General features: G+C 50.5%; 9 protein-coding genes across 9 annotated transcripts; 5 read left to right on the forward strand and 4 right to left on the reverse strand.

Moving 5' to 3' along the window:
• Positions 1 to 1,382: 1,382 nt before the first annotated feature.
• Positions 1,383 to 2,390, forward strand: K452DRAFT_312637 (uncharacterized protein; the record flags this gene model as incomplete). The annotated part of the gene is made up of 1 exon (XM_033543568.1): positions 1,383 to 2,390. One exon carries the CDS (start codon positions 1,383 to 1,385, stop codon positions 2,388 to 2,390), a length of 1,008 nt encoding a protein of 335 aa, XP_033392792.1.
• Positions 2,391 to 2,801: 411 nt separating this feature from the next.
• K452DRAFT_194758 (uncharacterized protein) lies at positions 2,802 to 4,681 on the reverse strand (the record flags this gene model as incomplete). Its single annotated transcript, XM_033535923.1, has 3 exons — positions 2,802 to 4,248; positions 4,306 to 4,434; positions 4,524 to 4,681. Coding segments are annotated over 3 exons (1,734 nt in total), but the record flags the coding sequence as incomplete, so codon positions are not given.
• A 1,402-nt stretch (positions 4,682 to 6,083) lies between these two features.
• Positions 6,084 to 7,870, forward strand: K452DRAFT_322005 (uncharacterized protein; the record flags this gene model as incomplete). The annotated part of the gene is made up of 2 exons (XM_033544456.1): positions 6,084 to 6,186; positions 6,303 to 7,870. 2 exons carry the CDS (start codon positions 6,084 to 6,086, stop codon positions 7,868 to 7,870), a joined length of 1,671 nt encoding a protein of 556 aa, XP_033392794.1.
• A 148-nt stretch (positions 7,871 to 8,018) lies between these two features.
• K452DRAFT_362115 (uncharacterized protein) lies at positions 8,019 to 8,789 on the reverse strand. Its single transcript, XM_033546474.1, has 3 exons — positions 8,527 to 8,789; positions 8,372 to 8,475; positions 8,019 to 8,320 (listed from the first exon to the last, which is right to left on the reverse strand). The coding sequence occupies exons 1-3, from the start codon at positions 8,734 to 8,736 to the stop codon at positions 8,167 to 8,169; spliced, it is 468 nt and encodes a 155-aa protein (XP_033392795.1). The 5' UTR covers positions 8,737 to 8,789; the 3' UTR covers positions 8,019 to 8,166.
• Positions 8,790 to 10,322: 1,533 nt separating this feature from the next.
• Positions 10,323 to 11,551, reverse strand: K452DRAFT_329404 (uncharacterized protein; the record flags this gene model as incomplete). The annotated part of the gene is made up of 2 exons (XM_033545054.1): positions 10,323 to 11,086; positions 11,161 to 11,551. 2 exons carry the CDS (start codon positions 11,549 to 11,551, stop codon positions 10,323 to 10,325), a joined length of 1,155 nt encoding a protein of 384 aa, XP_033392796.1.
• A 409-nt stretch (positions 11,552 to 11,960) lies between these two features.
• Positions 11,961 to 13,046, reverse strand: K452DRAFT_362116 (uncharacterized protein; the record flags this gene model as incomplete). The annotated part of the gene is made up of 2 exons (XM_033546475.1): positions 11,961 to 12,848; positions 12,920 to 13,046. The coding sequence occupies 2 exons, from the start codon at positions 13,044 to 13,046 to the stop codon at positions 12,112 to 12,114; spliced, it is 864 nt and encodes a 287-aa protein (XP_033392797.1). The 3' UTR covers positions 11,961 to 12,111.
• A 36-nt stretch (positions 13,047 to 13,082) lies between these two features.
• Positions 13,083 to 14,652, forward strand: K452DRAFT_362117 (uncharacterized protein; the record flags this gene model as incomplete). The annotated part of the gene is made up of 3 exons (XM_033546476.1): positions 13,083 to 13,894; positions 13,977 to 14,269; positions 14,335 to 14,652. The coding sequence occupies exons 1-3, from the start codon at positions 13,321 to 13,323 to the stop codon at positions 14,650 to 14,652; spliced, it is 1,185 nt and encodes a 394-aa protein (XP_033392798.1). The 5' UTR covers positions 13,083 to 13,320.
• Positions 14,653 to 16,039: 1,387 nt separating this feature from the next.
• K452DRAFT_353673 (uncharacterized protein) lies at positions 16,040 to 17,314 on the forward strand (the record flags this gene model as incomplete). Its single annotated transcript, XM_033545840.1, has 2 exons — positions 16,040 to 16,938; positions 17,304 to 17,314. The coding sequence occupies exons 1-2, from the start codon at positions 16,149 to 16,151 to the stop codon at positions 17,312 to 17,314; spliced, it is 801 nt and encodes a 266-aa protein (XP_033392799.1). The 5' UTR covers positions 16,040 to 16,148.
• A 1,942-nt stretch (positions 17,315 to 19,256) lies between these two features.
• Positions 19,257 to 19,749, forward strand: K452DRAFT_312645 (uncharacterized protein; the record flags this gene model as incomplete). Its single annotated transcript, XM_033543569.1, has 2 exons — positions 19,257 to 19,615; positions 19,647 to 19,749. 2 exons carry the CDS (start codon positions 19,257 to 19,259, stop codon positions 19,747 to 19,749), a joined length of 462 nt encoding a protein of 153 aa, XP_033392800.1.
• Positions 19,750 to 19,905: the final 156 nt, after the last annotated feature.

Here is a 19,905-nt window from a genome sequence, read left to right on the forward strand (position 1 = left end):
GTGAAAACAAGGAAATACATAGTTAATAGAAGTTTGTCTTCATTCTCTTTCCAAAAAAGCGCTTCCTCTTTGTATTGTTTTGATACCTTGCTGTGCTCTACTGTTTTCGACTTGCGAGACGCCAGTGCTTTCACATGAAATCTAGCAGTTATCATTGATGGCAATGCTGCCAAACAGGCGCGTTCTGCCAGCCCTGCACTCTAATACTACATATGTCCTTGTTGCGAAACACCGCAATGAGGGCTGGCCCTTTTGTGGGTGTTAGAAATACGCTCATGTCGAAATCAGCATTTTCATGCTGCATAGAATGCAGAGCCCTGTAACCAATCAAGCATCTACATGAATAGGTCCCACCGAGGCGTAATCAGCCTCATTACCTGCTGATGCGGCTGTCAGGCAAACTGCAAGTTCGGATCCCCGCTAAGAATGGTCACGTACGCCGTGCTTGGCCCGTCGCACATAACCCGGGGAACTGCAGCTTAGCCTTGTGTTGGATTGAATGGTTGAAACCGTGCGAGTAAGGAGGGAACGCGGCTTGATTTTGAAAGAGTATCTGGCAGCGAGCTTTATATACATGAAGAGGTAGAGCAGTCATGTGCTCGCTTGTAGAAAGTAGCAGGGGAATAGCAGGGTGTTGAAACAACGAAAAAGTAAAGTGAATATAGAGAATTATGCATGAAGAAATATGGCCTGATAGTCTAACACCTTGCATGACCGTCAGACTTATTCCACGTTCGGAATCTACCATTTCTCTCTTTCCATGGTGTATTATGGTGGCGCCTATATAGCTTAAAAATAATCATGATCGGCTTGACATTTTATACACACGGATAGGTCCATTCTAAATCAATCTCCGCATGTCGTACTCAATCTCAGCCTCGTCTTTAGATGATGAAGAACGATTGCGAGTGCCTATGTTTAGATGCCCACTGGAACGACTATTTAAATTATGCCATTTTCTTTGAAAAGGATAATCAACTTTTCATCCACTACCTTCATTCTGAAACAAAGATCAATATCAAAAACAACGACTTTTTATTATGGAAATGGAAAGTTCTTCATCTGCTACTCTGCAGCAACTTATGAGTAGAACCTGAGAGCCTTCAGCACCTAGACCGGAGCATTCCCGACACAAACTGTCTTTTTGGGTCTATGAGTTTTTTACCATAGCCATTTCCGCTATCAGCTTTTCTTGCCTCATCGCGACACTGTACAACTTTGATCACAAGCCACAAAAGGCCTGGGACTACCGTTACATTACCCAGAATACAGTCATTGCTGCTATCTCAACCATCACTAGAGCTTCTCTACTTGCAGCGGTTGCGGTATCTTTGAGTTAAAACAAATGGTCCTGGTTTTCAAACTCTCTTGGACGTTCTCGTATGCTTCGAGATCTGGAAAATTTTGACAATGCTTCTCGCGGAGTAAAAGGATGTTTATGGTTCCTTTCGACTGCAAGATACGGTCATATCGCATCGCTGGGTGCAGTTGTTACCATACTGGCCCTTGGATTTGATACCTTCGCCCAGAACATTCTCGGCACACAGTACCATGAAGTGCCTCAGCAAAACCTCCGATCAGTTGGACTTATACCCCGGAGCGAAATATATAATGCATCAAACAAAATCCAAAACTGGTTCAAAGAGGGACTGAACTTCGACATGAAAGCTGCAATATCCAGCAGTGCTCTTGGGTTAAAAGCGTCTGCACCTTCACCTGCCTGTTCGACTGGCAATTGCTCTTGGCCTTTAGTGCCAAGCTTAGCCATGTGTGGCTCCTGTGCTGATGTCACCGCAAAGCTCAAGAGCAACTGTACTTCTGGATACTGTCAGTACTACCTACCGGATGGGATGGTGCTACAGGGGCCAAAAGCCGGTGTATCGGAGGCAAAAATTCAAACCTTTGCGACGACCTTATTCAAGGTCGGCCAAACAACTTCCGGTCAGGTGTATAGCGACGTCCTTAATAAACCTGGTCGCATATATGCCGCACGGTTCTCGGCCATAACCACCTGGGTCCAGGAGAGAAATCCTGGAGACAGCCTTGCCGCTACCGAATGCGCCTTGTGGTTTTGCATACAAGCGTATAATACATCGATCCTTTCTGGTATTCACCATGAGTCCGTGGAAATGGAATATGATATGGCGACATTTCTGGATCCTCAGAATCTCCTCAGATCTGGTCCAGGAGGACCGAACTTCACAGGTATACCAGATAAGTTTAACATCTCTGAAGGCACCGTATTTGGACCATCATACAAGGTGATTGAAGCCTTGAACGATTCCATTTCTGAACAGGTTTCAGGAAACGTAACTTGGAGCGGGCATTATGGTGCCTTCCAATATAGTTCCGACAGGCCCAAAGCCTTTGGAATGCGCGCAAAGATCTGAATTCATGGACCAAAAACCTCGCCAAGGCCATAACAAACGTTATACGCACGAACGGAACTCTCCTAAGTCCTTATGAATCAAGCAAACGCTACTCTGGCACGGTAACATCGACAGAGGCTTTCGTTCACGTTCGCTGGCTCTGGTTGATTTATCCCGCTACCATGCTCTTGTTGGGTTGTGTCCATTTCTTTGTTACTCTCTGGCAAATGGCTAAAGGCGGAGTATTTGGTTGGAAGGAAAGCGTACTCGTTCCGTTGCTTTTGACTGTTGAAGGGGACGACGGAGGTGCAGAACATATCAATTCGGATGGTATTGTTTCAGAAGAAGTCCGTAATCGTCAAATTTTTCTCAGGTTGGAAGATGAGAAGGGCTGGTATTTCGCTACTCAATAGGTACAGATCAAGAAGACTCGACAAATCGCCATCCTTCATCTACCTTCCGCAAACGTACTTTGATTTCTTTTGAAGCGGCATACATATCATCTTTCCGCTTCAATTCACCTTTCTTGCGTCTCGTCTTCTCGTCCAGGCCATGGAAAAGCAAGGCCAACGGTGAAGATTTCCAATCTCTGCGCCATGTTCCGCGACGAGTGGTGAGCTCGATACCCATCGTAAATAATATCCCAAGGCCTAACAGTGCTACCGGGAAGCTCAGCCATGGCCATCGTACACGGATGCATGTTTGCGTCCTCCATGTTTTTCCCTTTACAAACCGCATGTCTTCTGTGTCGTTGGGTTGCTGGCGGATAACTCCCGTCATGGAATTTGCAAGAGCCTCCATGTATTTATTCGCAGTTTCTGTGGTTAGGGTTCCGTTGCGGTAGAAATTCTTAAGCCACATGTCGCCCGTCGCCTGTGATAGAGGTAATTGATGTGACAAAGCTGGTAGAGCTGATAGGTAATTACTTTGGTTAACGTGAGAGTCGAGGCTTTTGTCGTTGAACAACCCATTCAAAAACGGATGTATTGCTCTTACTGCTAGGGGGTCGAATCGGTATACACAATCTTGAGTGAACCACATCAATTGCTGTCCACGATCGTTGGAAAATGGTCCCAACCACCTGTTCTTCGTCGTGTCGATGGGTATAAAGTAGTCCTCTGTTTTTATCACTGATGGATCGCAAGACTTCCAGGCGCCGTCTCTAATAGTGTCTTTTGCGACGATAAGGTAGCCAGCCGGTTGTTCATAGAGGCACTCGGAAAGATTCTCAGAGGATATTTCTTCCTCTTCGTACGCGCCATGGCTCGTATTTGCCCGGAAAGTCTTAAGGCAAGGGTTAAGTGAGCATGTGAGAGCAAACGGCTCCCAAGTCTCTCTTGTATAACAAGAACCCTCTTCTTTGCATCTCCACATTAAGCTGTCGAATGTGTAGAGTTGGCTGGACCTGTTGCCGGATTTATATTGGGATTTTGAGGAAAACACGATTGAGTCCTCTATAACTTGTCTTTCTGTACTTGCTGTAGATGGTAGGCTGTAGCGTGGAGTTTCCGTGGTTTCGTTTATGATTTTATCTGTGCTGTTTGCACAAAAACCGCACATGGCTAGGGTTGAGAATGTCGAGCCACGAATTTCAGGGAATGTGCAGTTGTTTGTTAGACATCTCGCAGTGATACTTGCTGCGCTGTCTTTTGGAGGGTTTAGTAGTCCCATGTAAATAGCAACGGACATTTGCCCATCAATATCGTAGTCGACCTCATTATATGTCAGACCGGCTTTCGAGTACTTATTTGCTCTTGGAATCATGGCCTCTGCCACCGGATCAATCCGCATGCAACTATATTGCTGGACGATTTGCTGTGAGAAAGGATCTACAGCGAGAGTAGCGACGGTGACTAGAGCACCCACACTGGCTAGCCATCTTATGTAAGTAAGCAGATGATCATGCTGATACCGAATATCAAACTCAATTACTTACGGCGTGTTATAGCCCGGAATTCGACTTGCTAGTAGCTTAACACAACCCCATGGGCCTCTGCTCGCCATATCAAACCGTTCAATGTCGACAAGAAAATGTGGTTGTTTGTACCATGTCCATTTGAACTGACTCAGTCCTGCCCAAAGATAATTAGCGCAATATCTTCAAGTTGAAAAAACATACACTCGTCATTACCTTCAGCTATTGGCAGTATTAACGATCCTTTAAACACCGCAGTAAATACGGCGATAAGAGAATTGATGGTGATAGCGAATGGCCAATCCAGGAGTGTATGATTCTCAAATATAGCAAGGGTGATGACGATGGCGCATAAACATAGTGTTGCAATTAGAATGCTCAGAGCCTCCATTATCCAGGTAGAGTCAGGGGGTTGGTTGATATCGGAGTACTCAGCCAGTCCGTCTTTCTCCGGCTCATGTCGAGGTTGGTTGTCGTAAGAAAGCAATGATGTGCTTTTCCAGTGGGATGTTGATTCGGACGAGACGTCGCTTACGCCTAACGAGAGCTTGCTCCGATTGTAGTAGTTCTCCGCATACTGGCGATGCAAGGAAAGTCTTGAAGGATTCGCCATCATTGCTTGCAGGGAGTTTAGGGAACAGGGCAGCAAGAACAGAAATCTACATTTTCGAGGCAAACCATTATACATCCTGAGCCCCATGTATCGGCCCCCAAGAATCTATGCACGTATGCGTACACAGGTCCACAAAAATATGCATCTCCGCTCGCCGGATGCAAGAGACCCGAAAATTATATGCAAGCTGAACCATAATTGTAGCGAACCACAAGGATCATGCTTACCAACGCCCGTTTCAGCCCTTTTTGGAACAATAGGTCTTGCCAGCTAGTGCCGCCATACTCAGCCTCATGCATCCTAAATTAGTACAATTGCGCATGACGTTGAAGATTCATCAGCCTCATTCACTACTAGAGCTGTGTACTCAAAGTTCTATTCGGTTTTATATATCTACACAAAAATCGAGTTTGCTCAATTATCTCCGTGATGGCAATCATTTGGACATGCATAAATATATATAATAAAGTGGAAACAGAGAATAACCGTTTGACGAGTTACAACATAACTTATATCTCTACCAAACTGCGTGTCGCATCAACCTAAAAACATCAAAGCGGTGAGCGTGAAGTTAAATGCGGAAAAGTTTGCGGTCACTTGATAAAATCTTAGTTTTTGTTTCAGTGGAAACGAACTACAACAGCAGAGCCCTCAGAAAATCTTCTTTACGACTATTCACACCCATAGCTGATTATTTCAGCATGAAGAAAGGAAACTGTTCCCGCCATTAGAGATGCAAAGCGTTGCAAGATTTAACAATGGAACTGTAAGCCTTTGAAAGGCATTAACCAAGAAAACAAAAAAGAGGCGCATCTATCCTAAACAGGGAGCAACAAATATTAAGCCCCGCAATACGGATGTATTTGCACGGCGATCAGCGAATATGGGGGCGGTCTGCGACAAGGCTGAGCCCGCATGGCCAAATAGGCTGGCCCCGCCGGGTCGCTACACACTAGTGACACTAAAAAGGGCTAGGCGGGCCAGGCCACTCCGCAATCCGCTCCGTCCACACTGCACAGCCACACCACTCCACAAAGACTCATACACCTCACCTCAAGACCAACGCAGCCGCTTGATGCACCTATCAACATCTGAATGAAAGACGGACTACACAGCTGCATCTTGTTTCCCATACAAAACAGCTCCAACGTCTCTCATTGATGCCACAGCAAACAAGGCCGCCAAAATGCACATGTTCGACCTTCCGCCCGAGCTCTTTGAACCAATCATGGAGCACCTAGCCTACACACTCCCTATATGTCGTATCCTGCGATTACGGCTCGTCTGCAGTATGCCAACCCACAGCACACACAAGCACAACCAGCCATCTCGCACAGCACAGCCATCAGCGGCGCCCGCAGGGAAAAAGTGCAAAAGGCGGAAAGACTAACACGCGCGTGCATAGAAACATTCGACACAAGCCTGGTTGCCGCCATTATCAACACGGAAGCCGTCGAGCGCGCCTATAAAGCCAGCGCACCAGTCTGGAAACTTCGGCGGTATTGGAATTTTCGCTTCTTTGGCAACCGCATGCCAGAGAAATGGTTGTTGAGGCTGCTGCTTCGGCACGCGCAGAAACGCGGAGAGGATGACAAGTCGATAGTGTGCGCGGTGCAAGAGGTAGCGCGTCGATTGGTGCAAGAGCAGCAGCGGATTGTAAACGAAAGGACAGGTAAACAAGAAGTAGAAGAGAGCAACACGGAGCAAACGGTAGAGGAAAAAGAGGAAAAGGAGGAGACTAAACACCTACTCGACGAACAACAAACCCTCGAGGCCGTATGCGTGAGCCTAATATTCTTACACAGCAATACCATCATCGCCGACATTCTCGACCCCCTGGACAGGGAACCCGAAACAAGGCGCGCCCAACTCTGTCTCAACACCGCCGCCTGGCTCGGCAACATCGCACTTTTTGACACCTTCTACGCCCGGGCGAGCCACAAGCACGACGTCTACGGCAGCGGCCCCTACAACCATCTTGTCGGGCCACTGCAGCGTCCGCTCTGCGCCGCCGTCCACCAGAACCACAAGGCGATGGTGCAGCACTTGCTCAAACTCGGAGCGCGCCCCTGGGTCGACGAAGCGTTCCGGTGCGGCAACCTTCCCATGGCCCAACTCATCCTCTCAGCGCGGCACCCAAACAACATAGCCCGCGAGATCCGGCTGTACGCGCTCCAAGAAGCCGCCAAAGGCGGCGACGTCGAAACACTAAACTTCGTGCTCACGCACCCCGCATTCGCGCCGTCCAAGTCGTCCTACACGAACTCGCTCTTGCGCAGGGCACTCTGCGACGCCCTCTACCACGCCGTTGTCCACGGCCACGAACACTTGGTCCCGCTTCTGCTCGACCGCGGCGCCGACCCAAACGGCAGCACGTACATTTCGCCCCTGGCGACGGCCGCGCGGCTGGGCCATCTCCGCATCGTGAAGACGTTGCTGGCGCGCGGCGCGGAGTGGCACAGCTGCATCAAGTGCCGGTACCTTGATACACGGAAAAGGGACGCCCCGTGCAGTGATCCGCATAGCGCGCCTGTGCTGCTGAAGGCTGTGGCGAGGGGGTGGACTGGTATAACCCACGCGCTGCTGGATGCGGATGCGCGAATGCTCTTTTCCCCGGGTGCGCTAAAGGCCGCAGCTGAAAAGGGGTGTGTTGATGCCGCGAGAGCGTTGTTGGAGCGCGGGTTTGATGTCGAGAGGGAGCATCCGGACCTGGATCCGAGGAAAGGCGGGTTGGGCCGTGAGGCAGTCTTTGCTGCGTGCCAGCAAGGGCAGGTTTCCATGGTGAAGATGCTGGCAGAGTGGGGGTGCGATATAAGAGGGCGGTTTGGTGAGGAGGAATCTATGATTGTGGAGGCGAAGAGGTGTGGGCATGATAATGTTGTTGATGTGTTGGTGGAGTTGGGCGTTGAGGTGCCGGAAGGGTTTGAGGGTTTACAGAGGCATTTAGAACAATACATGCCAAAGTTAGTATAACTCGAGTGTAAATAGTTCAGAGGGACGAGAAATATTAGGGTACTGAGAGAAACGCTAACGTTCCAGTTGTTCGCAGAATTACTTCATACCTTTGTACATTCGTCTGGTTAAACACGACTTATACGAGAGAGACAGAGGACATGAAAAAGGAGAGTAGTATTTTAGTCAGCATTAAGTAAAAGTACATACAAGTCCGTTGTCCCAAGATTCGTCGCTCATCATGGCCTCGATTAAACAATTACAATAAGGACAGTTTCGGCCACGTCAAGCACCATTAAGCACTTCGCAATAATGGTCTAAGAGTACGTAACCGTGGAGTTGACGATCGGCAGCTCGATCTCACCAGTGGCGCAGTGCGAAGCAGGGCCACTGCCACCAGGGGAGCAAGTGAGATCGGCCTCAGTAATGGTCCTGCGGCCAACATCGCGGTGATGAGCCGTGCGGGAAGGGCTAAGTGAATGTCAGTGACATAGTTATAGGAATGTAGACTGAAAAGTTTACTTGGTCTCTTCAACAGTGTATGTGTGCGCGATTTCGATGTCGAAGTCGTTTTCGCTGACCCAGCGGGGCGTGAACCACTCCCAGTTAGTGTTCTGGCAAGGCGTCTGGAATGCTGTTAGAAATACGGAATATGTAGAGTATTTTATTGGACTTACGAAGTCATGCGGGTAATCAGTGGAATCCTGGAGCCAGACGCCTTCACAGGAGAAACGAGAACCGTCGTCGATGCCGACTGTGACGTGCGACCGCCAATGGTGGTCCGAAAGGTCAAGGTAGTAGTTGGGAGAGATGTATGCGACTTTGATGGAGTCCGCAGCCAGAGCAGCCGTGGCAAAGAGGGCGAGGGCGGTAGGTGTCTTGAACATAGTGGATAGTGGTAAGTGATTGTAGTGAATTGCTGAGGAATTGAAGTTTTGCTGTTTGCGTTTTGCTTGAAGTCTATATACCGATGTGGCATTAAGTCTTTATAAAGATAAAACCAACCCCGGCCATACTTAGTCAGGACATCATCTACGCTCCAGCTGCTTACCTTCTTGTGGTAAGCTAATGGGCTCGCTAAGCGGGCCGGCGTATGTAGATACGAGATCGCGGTTCGTAAACACCTCCGGTGCTCCACTATTGCGGTTAGCGCTTATGTGGTATGGCCGTAACGAAAGCCCATTTTGCCACGCCAGCCTAAAAATAGCGACGCACGTAACATCGCGTAGTCCCGTCTTCCCGTACTCGGACTGTTCGGGTGACGGCATCACCGAGATGTCACGGGCCGAGGTGCTGACCATATCAATCTGTACTACATATGGCGTTTTTGGGCTCCACCACAACCAACTGATGATATGTTCAGCTGTAAGCAGATTCCGCCCTTGGGATTCGTATTGACAAATTAAGTCAGGTTTCACAAGCTGACCGAGCAACTCTTGTCACGATACATCACGATGATTCAACACCGTGCGCTGCGCACACTAATCACTGAACGGTAGGACAACCAATCGGAAACTTTCAGGCAGGGTAGAATTTGAGTTACCCGTACTTAAAAAGAACCAGTGGTCTCGGGCTGTTAGGTTCAGCATCACCGACCTCCGATATCCCCGTCCTTCCATTTTGTGACTTACGAATGATGGCAGCCTGGCGGCCAAGACCTCGACGCAATGTTACCATCACCCGATCGTGGCCTTCAGGCTCATACGACTGCTCCTGCATCCACTTGAGGATAGCTGCACGTCAGATCCTCCCGCTTATACTTGCTTCTGCTGCCTTGAGGCAGTCGTATACGAAGATGTGATTCCTTTCTGCTGCATCGATGGTACTGTATGGCGTGTCAACGTTTTTTCCTAGTGTGATTGCAAACGCAAGTTTGAGACACGGTGTGCGAGGCTTGCATGCAACAAGTCGCAGTGTCGATGCGTTCGTATCCAGAATAGCTGGTATAATTAAACGCGTGTAAGATGCGATATAACGTGAACCCTATAGCTTTCACTTGCTTGTCGAAAACTCCGTGCAATGGGTAGCTAGCTGGCTGTCGAGTTCTCTAGAAGGTAGTCGAACTTTTTAGAAAGCTGTTAAGCTTTGTAGTTAATTAATAGTCTTTAGAAAAACAAACTTAAATGTTAAACGTCTTTAATGAATAAGACTACGTACATCTCTTAGTTCTGTCTATCCTTATAACTATACCATGTTTAGCTTAAGGAGAAGTAGACAGTATAAGGCTTCCCAGTTATTTTATAGATATCTAGTATACTAAGCATTTATATTTCAGCAAGTAAAAACCAGAATATATCAAGCTACCTTGAAGCAAGTACGTAACTTAAACCATCACTACACAGTACTAGCATAAATCACTGTATACGCCACCGCCACCACCAACGAAAACCAACTCGCGACCAGTCGTCTCTCCCCTAGCTTACCGCACTCTCCAACTATCTCCATCTCCACCATCCCCTCCTCTTCCCCTACCCTAAAATATAATAACAGCCTTCGACTCCTCCCGTCTCTCAAACCGGCGATACGCCTCCGGCGCCTCCTCAATCCCGACAACAAAGCTAACAATAAAATCCAACTGCGCCCTCCCCTCCGCAACCAACTCCATAAGCCGCGGAGCCCAAATCTTCGGATCCACAGGCCCACTCTTAAGACTAAGGCCCTTGTTGAAAAACTCGACGATGGGGAACTGCACCGTCGCGCTCGTCTGCTCCGCAAACGGGATGCCGGCGCTTGCGCTCTCCGCCGCGAAAAACACGCCGATCTGCCCCAGCCCGCCCCCAGCCGCCGCGACGCGCACCATGTCGCTGAGCACGATGTGCGGGCGGCGCGTGCCGTTGCTGTCCACGGCCTCGTAGCCGACGCAGTCGACCGCGCGCGCTACGCCGCCCGGCTCTCGCGCTAGGATCTGTGCCACGGGGTCGGCGTGCGCGAAGTTGATCGGCACGGCGCCGATGGACGCGGCGAGGCGCAGGCGCGCAGGCACGCGGTCGACGGCGTAGACGCGCGAGGCGCCCCGCAGCTGCGCTGAGTATGCTGCTAGCAGGCCGACGGGGCCGGCGCCGAATACCACGACGGTGTCGCCCGGCTCGAAGCCCGAGAAGTCGAGCGCGGCCCAGGCGGTTGCGAAGATGTCGCCGACGAAGAGGTAGCTGAGGAGGGCGGTGGCGGGGGTAGCGGCCGTGGCGTTCGGAATACGGAAGAGGCTGTCGTCGGCGAAGGGGACGCGGAGGTATTCGGCTGGGGTGCGCGTTAGTGCTTGCGTGGGTACTCGATGGATTGGTTGTTTTGTTTGAAGCGGTTCGGGCACTCACCCTGGCAGCCCTCACTGAGGCCAAAGTCCTCGCCGAGCCCAAACACCGTGCCCGCGCCGGGATCGGGCACCAGGTCGAGATGCAGATGGCCGTCGGCGCCCTTGTCCGGGATGACGACGTACTCGCCGACGGCGAGACTCTGCACCGCGGCGCCGACTTCGGTGATGATGCCCATGCCCTCATGCCCCATGACGTAGGGCACGGCGGCGGAGCCGTAGATGCCGTGGTAGGTGTGCAGGTCGGTGCCGCAGATGCCGGCGGCCGTCATGCGCACAATCACGTCTGTTGCGCTTTGCAGCGTTGGTATGGGCAGGTTGGTCACGCTCATTGAGTAGGGTGTTCCGTCCCAGACAACGCCGCGCATGGTCGTGTTGGTTGCGTTGAGGGCCATGGTGGTTGGGGGAAAAGAGTTCAGTGAGAGGGTGTTGGGACTTGTCTTGCGCTCTTCTACTGCTGAGACTCGAGGTCTGTTTTTTATAGAGTTATACGAGGTCGCCATGTCGGAGTTAGTGGTACTGCCGTTGGGCGAGGGGACGAAAGCTGTACATGACATCAGACATCATAAGTAGAGGTCTTTCAGAGGAGGCAGTGCAAGCACACCACAGCAAAAGAAACATCGATGCCAAGGAAAACATGCAGTTGGTCCTCCCAGAGCCGTGGTATCAGACACAGGGCTGTGGACAGGGCCAGGCCAAACCCGTAGAGGAAGGATGCGTGATGTTCTTTGAACCAGCAATGGTCTTGCTTAGAAATGCACAGCGAGCCTACACTTACATCGTTCTTCAACAAAGGCAGCTTGTGCGTCGTTCTGCCGCTATGGGATAAGCATCCTTGCTTGCCATAAGCAGCCCGCCTTAGCGCCCGCAGAGAACCTAAACCAAACCCTAAACCTACTCTAGCAGACTGACGCAAGCCGCTTATGCTTACCTACGCAGGTACCCGTCCAGCGTCCTACCCAGCATTCGTCGGCGGCGCGCACCACTCCCGCCCAAACAACTTCCGCTCGCCCCTCCTCTCCCTCCACATATTAGTAGCGCAACAAACATCCCACGCGCCCCAAACAACCCACCCCCAAAGCCGGGCAAACTCCTCGCCGACCTCCCAGCCCGCAGGGTCCGCCGGATCAGCGCCCCAAGCCACCAATCCCGCGCGCTCGCGCGGCTCGTCCGCCCCAAACTCCACTAGCGCCGCGCACAGCGCCGTGTCGTCGTAGTCGGCGCCCAGCGCGAGGATGTTGTTGCGCATGGCGGGCGAGGGCAGGAGGTCGATCCAGGGGTGGTGCGGGGTTGTGAGCTGCAGGGGCGTGGGGCGCAGGTGCGGTGGTGCTGGCTGTGCTGGCTGTGCTGGCGGGGTAGTCGTAGTGGTGGCTGAGGCGCAGAAGACAGACTCGGCGTCGCAAGCCAGCCACCCCAGGTCGAAGCCCAGCGCGGCGTTGTTCTGCATCAGCGCGCGCAGGACATTGAACTGCACGAGCGAGAGCAGGAGATCCGTGCGCGGGTCTCCAGCCAGGTAGGCGGCGTAGGCGCGGGCGCCGAAGCGGGACAGCATGAGCAGCGCGCTGCTGGCGCTGAGCGTGCATGTTGTTGTGCGGTGCTGGCCGGGGCGCTCGGCGGTGGCGGCCGTGAGGGTCGTGCTGGTGGTGGCATCTTGCTGGTGCTGGTCAAGTTTGTGGTGGGCGCGGCGGCGGCCTGCAGGGACAAGAGTCTAAGTGTCAGACACCTAGGTCGTGCACGGAGTATGTTGTATCGTCGTCACTCACGCCAAGCGCGCTGGTGCAGCCGGTTCTGGATCTTACGGCGGCGGGCCGGGTCACTGAGGCCGGACCAGTCGTCCTCGGCGCGATTGGGTGCCAGGAGGGCAATAGGGAGCTGGGTAGTGGACTGCATGATCAAAGAGTACTCGATGGACAAACGCAATATGTAGGCTGCTTACGCGCTAAATAAGTACTGAGCCAACTGCTTAAATCCCCCCCGGCGCCGATCCGCGCGCTAATGCAGCCTGCTTACGCGCAGGGACCAGCGCTTGTGTTATCTCCGTCTGCCCTCCGGATCGAGGTACGCTGGCATGTTTGATATAATTATTCGATCGAATCGAATCACCTCTTTCTTACCTCTCTATCTCTCGTTCTCTTCTCTCCTCGGAAAACCAAATGCCTAAACAATGTCATTCTTCGCACCGCCCCCTCCCCCCGCCACGCCGCTAGCGCTGCACCGCGCCCTCTCGCCTACCGCAGCCGTCAAAGTCTCGCCCATCTGCCTCGGCGGCATCAGCCTCGGCGACAAATGGAGCAGCATCTTCGGACGCAATGACGATGCCTTCGCCCTCCTTGACGCGTTCGTTGCCCTTGGCGGTAACTTCATCGACACGGCCAACACGTACAATGCCGAGGAGTCGGAGCGCTTGATTGGGGACTGGATGCACGAGCGTGGCTGCCGTGACATGATGGTCATCGCGACAAAGTATGGCGCTGGGTATAAGGCGTACGATCGCGAGCGCTGGCCCCTGCAGAGTAACTTCACGGGCTGCTCGGCCAAGAGTCTGCATGTTTCGGTGAAGGAGAGCTTGAAGAAGTTGAGGACCGATTATATTGATGTGCTTTATGTCCATTGGTGGGACTTTGCGACGGGTGTGGAGGAGGTGATGACGGCTTTGCATGCGCTGGTGATGGCACGCCAGGTGCTCTATCTGGGTGTGTCGGATACGCCGGCTTGGGTCGTCGTTAAAGCTAATTCTTGTAAGCACACACACTCATACACACCCCTAAATCCATCCATCCATCAATCAATCAACCTCTTACCGCTAACAACCCACCACAGACGCCCGCGCCCACGGCCTCACACCCTTCAGCGTGTACCAAGGCCGCTGGAACGCCGCCTTCCGCGACATGGAAGCCGAGATTGTCCCCATGTGCGCAGACCAAGGCATGGGACTCGTGCCCTGGGGTACGCTGGGCGGCGGACAGTTGCTGAGCGCGGCGCAGCGGGCTGAGCGTGCAGCAGACCCTGAGGCGCGGCAGTCGGGTGGTGGCCCGGAAAACCCGAACGACAAGGCTGTGTCGGAGGCCCTGGAGGAGATTGCGGCTCAGAAGGGCGTTGGGTTGCAGGCTGTGGTGAGTTGCGTGCCTGCATGATTACCTACTGTATCCGTACGGACCGGCTGACAACATAACAATAGGCCCTGGCGTATCTCTTCGCCCAATCTCCTCACGTAACACCCATCGCCGGCGTGCAGACCGTCGAGCACGTCAACGCGCTCCCAGACGCGCTGCGCATTTCGCTCTCGCGCGCCGACGTCGCCAAGATCCACGCTGCGGCGCGCTTCGATCCACTATTCCCCATGAGCTTCTTGCTCAATTACCGTGGCGATAAGGAGTTTCATCTTGGTTTGGGGACGGCCGATGTGCAGCAGTACCAGATGGCAGCGTGGATATCTGGTGCGAAGGATTTGGCTGGGCGAGATTTGCCTGTGGGAGGAGGGGAGGGAGGGCGGTAGTTGAGGCGAGCCGGAGCGAAACCAGTACCGTTCATGTTCTTCACGAGCAGGCGCTGGGAGGGCGCGACATGGCCGTGGTCTTCGGTGGCCAAGGAAGGGTCGTCATCGATGTCGAGGACCGCGACCACTACTTCGATGCCAAGTCATGGCGCAAGTTAGGCATGAGAGTGCAATGCCTGCTTCAGAAGAATAGCTCCCGTGGCCGTCTTTATGTGGTAAATATCCTGTAGAACAATGTTAAACAATAGCAAGCAACTTACTCCAAATGGACGTCCTTATCGCGTTGGTCCGCCTTTGAGAAAACTGCGTTTGACCATGATTTCCACTGAAGTACTTGAACTTGCCACTATTCTCTATCGCCGAGCATCCTAGGAGCGGGCAAATGGAAGAATTCCGCTTACCGTTGTTGCTGCCGCTGCTGCGGAGGTTTCAGAGGTACCTGGGCCTGCTCTCTAAACAAGCCAGTGGCCTGGTGGTCACGTATGATACTGAAAGTTCGATCAGGTGGAGCTGCTGGCTGGCTATCATCGCTCGGGTCGAAGTAGAGTCCGAGATGGAGTTGATGGAGCACGCGCGTGAGCCTTCAGGGCGATGTCGCGCTCGCGTTTCGGCCGCGTTGTCGGAGGCCACATTGCCGAACGGATGGCTTCAAAAGGTCCAAGCAAGCGTGCTGCTGAGCGAATGGCTGTAGCGGGCTTCGTGCGCGTTGAGAAGGCGGGACTTGTGGCTGTGATGTGATGTCGCGTAAACGAGGGGTGTGCGGAGGGAACGCTAGACTACGCGAAGGAAAGCGTGGGAACTGGTCACGTGAACGGGCCGCGGACGCGGTGGTTTCGAATAAGCCAAAATCCCTTCATGTATTGCCGGCTAGAAATGTGCAACTGCTAAGAAGCTTTTTTTAATGTATAGCGGAGCATGCGTCGTGCAAAGATTGCTTGGCAAGAATCGGTCTTTAGGGAAACGGGCAATTTAAATCACGAAGAAAAGTATGATTCCACCAGTCATATAGATTGGCAGCATAACAGTGGAGCTCTTAAGAGGACCCCTGTATATGAGCACATAAAAACAATCAGTTGTCAACCAATATCTTCGACATGCCTTGCCGAAATGCAGACTCGCTTCGCGCGACATATCCTCTTTGATGACTTCGGCCAATAATCGGCTGTGCGAAATGGAGACATTGCTGACAATGCATGCAAACTGCAGGTGATATTGAATTGAGTGATTGGTCTATCGAATAGTGAGGCTTGAGCTCGGACTTGGCCGGCTATTTTGTATGTACTCCGTACAGCCTTGAGAAAATTTTAAAAGCTGGCAATGTCCTGACACGTTGTCCTAGGCTCCTAGCCTACCGTTTTTCTCAAATAATTTCTTTCTACATGCCAACAGAACTATGGAAAGACGGTTTCCTTCTTCATTCCTCACTCTCATCTTTGTGATAACTCTCGACACCTAAGATAACAAACCAAGGTCTTTGTTCTCACTGACTTTTCGGCATGCGAGTTCTCAATTCTCGCACATTGAAGTTTGACAGCGGGATTTTCAAGTATGGCGAACACGAATATGCCATTGTATCACACCGATGGCGAGATGAGGAGGTAGACTATCAGGAAATGCTGGAATCTATCCGGAGCCCAAAGACCGAGCAGAAAAACGGGTACGAAAAAATCAAACGGGCCTGCAAACAAGCCGTCAAGGACAAACTAGAGTACCTATGGATCGATACTTGCTGCATAGATAAAAGCAGCAGCGCCGAACTCTCGGAGTCTATTAATTCCATGTACGCTTGGTACCGCGCGGCATCCGTATGCTACGCATATCTGGATGACGTACCTGACTACGTCTACGCCTATGCAGATCCAGACTTTGATAAAAGTGCGTGGTTTACAAGGGGCTGGACTTTACAAGAGCTTTTGGCACCAGAAAAACTCAAGTTCTTCTCGAAGGGTTGGCGGGAAATAGGTCGCAAGAGCAGTCTATACAACCAGTTATCTAAGATTACAGGTATTGATATAGATGTTCTAACAGGCTCTACAAGCGTTCTATCTGTAAGCATTGCTCAGAGAATGTCTTGGGCATCTAAAAGAAAAACGACAAGAGTTGAAGATCAGGCATATTGTCTAATGGGCATGTTTAATGTTAATATGCCAATGCTTTATGGAGAAGGAGAAAAAGCATTCATCAGATTACAGGAAGAAATCATGGCAGATTCTGACGACGAATCAATATTTGCTTGGCGTGACCCTAACGCCGACCCCGAGGACCTTTATGGCCTGCTCGCGAAAAGTCCCGCTTACTTCGAAAACTCTGGAGACATTATACCCTATCACGAGTTTGAACCAAGGGAAACTTTTTCGAAAACGAACAAAGGACTGCGAATAACACTGCACCTCAGGAATATAGACGGTGACATTTCGGTTGCGAGCATCAATTGTCCAAGTCCTGGAAATTCCTACACTGGGTTTATCGGAATTTTTGTAAGGCGCCTGGACAACGACATCACCCACATTACAGGCCAACGTAGAGGACAATATGCCAGGATCAGGGCGGGGTATCACTGTAAAGTCGAGAGCTCAAACCGTGGCGCCCCCCAAGTTTTGTATGTGCGACAAAATGTCCACCTGCCACGTATCGACGGTGTTTACTGGAAGCCGGAAGTTGACGACTACTACTGGCATCAAGTCTTGCGACTAAAAGAGAACTTGGCTTTGAAACCTGGTTATGAGTTGCTCTTCACTATCAGCAAAATGGGGTCGCATGTGCCTCAAGAAAAAGGTTCTAAAAACCTGCAAAAGAAGTTCGTACTTGAGAGTGGTGACAAGTTAGCCGCAGCGCTAATTGTAAAACGGGGCCCGAAGAGAAGTTCAAGATTTGCAATTTTGTTTGCGTCATCTAAATTTGGCATAACATTTAATGCCATAGAAGATTGGAAAAGTCAATATACTTTCGAGGTACTTGAAAGTATATTTAAGCCACTTGATTCGAGTTGTCAGGTCAACCTAAAGTCTGAGTTGGTTCGAATAGAGGTTGACACGTCTATATCTTCTGGCACAAAGTATTATATGATCGACGTCATAGTAGAACAGAAACCAAAGTTGGCTACTGCATTTCTTAATTGGGATGATAGTTCTGCCTCAGAAGAAGACCGCTCGAATGTCCAGTCTGGTTGGATGCAAAGAATGCAAAAGGTTTTGTACGATATCGTTTAGTAACCTTTTTTCAACACATGTTTGCTTAGATCTGCAAGCGCGTGCATGACTAGAATCGTGTTATGTCACAAACCTTATAGAATATAAAGCCTTACCCATCTTATTATAAGCTCTTCTGCTATCTACCAAGGAGAATATCGGGTACTTGCATTTGCACAGTTATATTTACCTTATTCTACAATAGAATGGCGCTGACCTAAATTAGTTGAGAATGTTAGCGCTGGTTTACCATTTAAACCAAGTAAATTCACCGGCACGTACATACATGTACGTGATATACTATAGGGAGATGTAAGGGAAAGAAGGGCCGGACGTGAAGGTACGCCTAACCGTATCGATGTTATAGGGTCCGGCCTTTTGATACGTACTCCAGACGATAACAGGTTAATAGAATAGATAAATAAAGTATTCGAGCGGCGCAAACTTAGAGGGATGTACGGTAGTGTTAAACTGTAGTCTATAGAATGTTGGTGCTAAATAACCAAGATCTCTGGCTTTTGAGAGCCGAACACGAAATGGAGTGTTTATAATTCATGAAAGAGAGTGAAAAACATACCCTGTAACTTGTCACATCGTCCCCCAACTGACTGCTGGCAAGCCCCACAAACTACTTATCTGGGGTAGGTTTAATAGGGAATTTGCTTCCAGATCGCCGGCAGAAGACTTTTTTTTTTTACAAAAATTTTCGAGCAGCATCTAGCACCAGGTTGCTGAGAAGGATATTCAGCTTACAATTAGTATAGCTTTACGAGCTGCTGCTATTCTGATACAGATATTTGTTTAGCAGCCTTCCCTGTTTCTTACGCCTTCCTATATCCGTTTGTACCTACCCTGTTGCCAGTGGAAAGTGCGAACTTGAATATATATCATACGACACACGACTTCTTTCACGTGGCTAAAGCCCCACTGTAGGCAGCAGTAGAGACACTGCTCCACAATTCTGCCCAAGGCCACCATACTGGCCGCTTAGCTTTGTACAATAACCCTGCTGTCTCCCGGAAATAGGGCTCTTCAGGAACCTCAAAATACCAGCAAGGCCCAGGAACTTCAACTTATAGGCTACATTAAATGTGAAGGCCGAACGTGGCTAAGAGTAAAATGTTGCTGTTGTTCTTCTCACTCAACGGCCAAGTAGTGCTTACAAAAAAGTGGAGACGATTCGATAGCCAGTTTTTACCCCGCTAACCTGGGCCATGCATAAAGGCTAGGGAGTGGAGGACGCACTACTTGGTTAACTATACTCGCAAGAAAATAAGTTTTGGGACGTACACCCAAGCAGAGTGTTTCACTGTTGGCAATATTTAAACAGTGTGAAAACCCCCGATGGATAAAGCAAGACAATCAACTTCTCCCACATTAGCTTTTTTAAGTCTTTTGTTTCCAAATCTTTTAAAGATGTACTTCGCAAGCCTCTCCAGCGTTGCTTTCGCAACCTTCATATTCTCTTCAGTCGCCTCAGCTGGATGCTTCAACGGTGGACAGTCTTGGGGCGACAAAGAACTAGCAAAAAAAGCAGTAAAGGCCTTCTGCTCTAATTTCAGCAGCTTATCATATTCAAGAGAGTTGTTAGATGCGGGTACTTCAAAATCTGGCTGCCTCGATGGACCTGCGGGCACGCGGTTCGACTTCACCGTGGAGAAGATCGTCGATGACCTAATCTTTCTTGACGAGCCAACGTGTGTTGAGTTCCTTACGAACGAAGTCCATGGTTGTGATCATGGCGGAAGCTCTCGCGTAAGATACTGGTGGTTCACGTAAGTCCCCTAAATATACTATGGTCTGTAGCCTAACTCTTGTAGCTCCGACCCGAATGCGGGAGCTTGCTAGCGCTGCCAAGGACTATGAAATAGGAAAATACGATGCGGATGGCAGGAGATTTCTTGTGTAGCAACGGGTTTAACAAATATTTGGTTGTACAAAAGTACATTTTCCGCCAGTGTACTGATTAGAGCTTCAACTTTCCTCCAGAGAAATCATTACAAATTTTAAACAGCGGAAAGTAATGATGCCGTGAATAGGTAGGTGTAAGTGAGGACAAAGATGT

The sequence above is a fragment of the Aplosporella prunicola genome (assembly GCF_010093885.1).
Source record: "Aplosporella prunicola CBS 121167 unplaced genomic scaffold K452scaffold_34, whole genome shotgun sequence".
Taxonomy (NCBI): Eukaryota; Fungi; Ascomycota; class Dothideomycetes; order Botryosphaeriales; family Aplosporellaceae; genus Aplosporella; species Aplosporella prunicola.

What these genes read in the sequence shown, in the direction of transcription:
- K452DRAFT_362115 (XM_033546474.1), bottom strand. Translation starts at nt 8,736, where the DNA reads ATGTTCAAGACACCTACCGCCCTCGCCCTCTTTGCCACGGCTGCTCTG. An exon ending in CTGATTACCCGCATGACTTC is followed by an intron (nt 8,476 to 8,526) that starts GTAAGTCCAATA and finishes ACAGCATTCCAG; the next exon opens with ACGCCTTGCCAGAACACTAA. An exon ending in TACACTGTTGAAGAGACCAA is followed by an intron (nt 8,321 to 8,371) that starts GTAAACTTTTCA and finishes ACATTCACTTAG; the next exon opens with CCCTTCCCGCACGGCTCATC.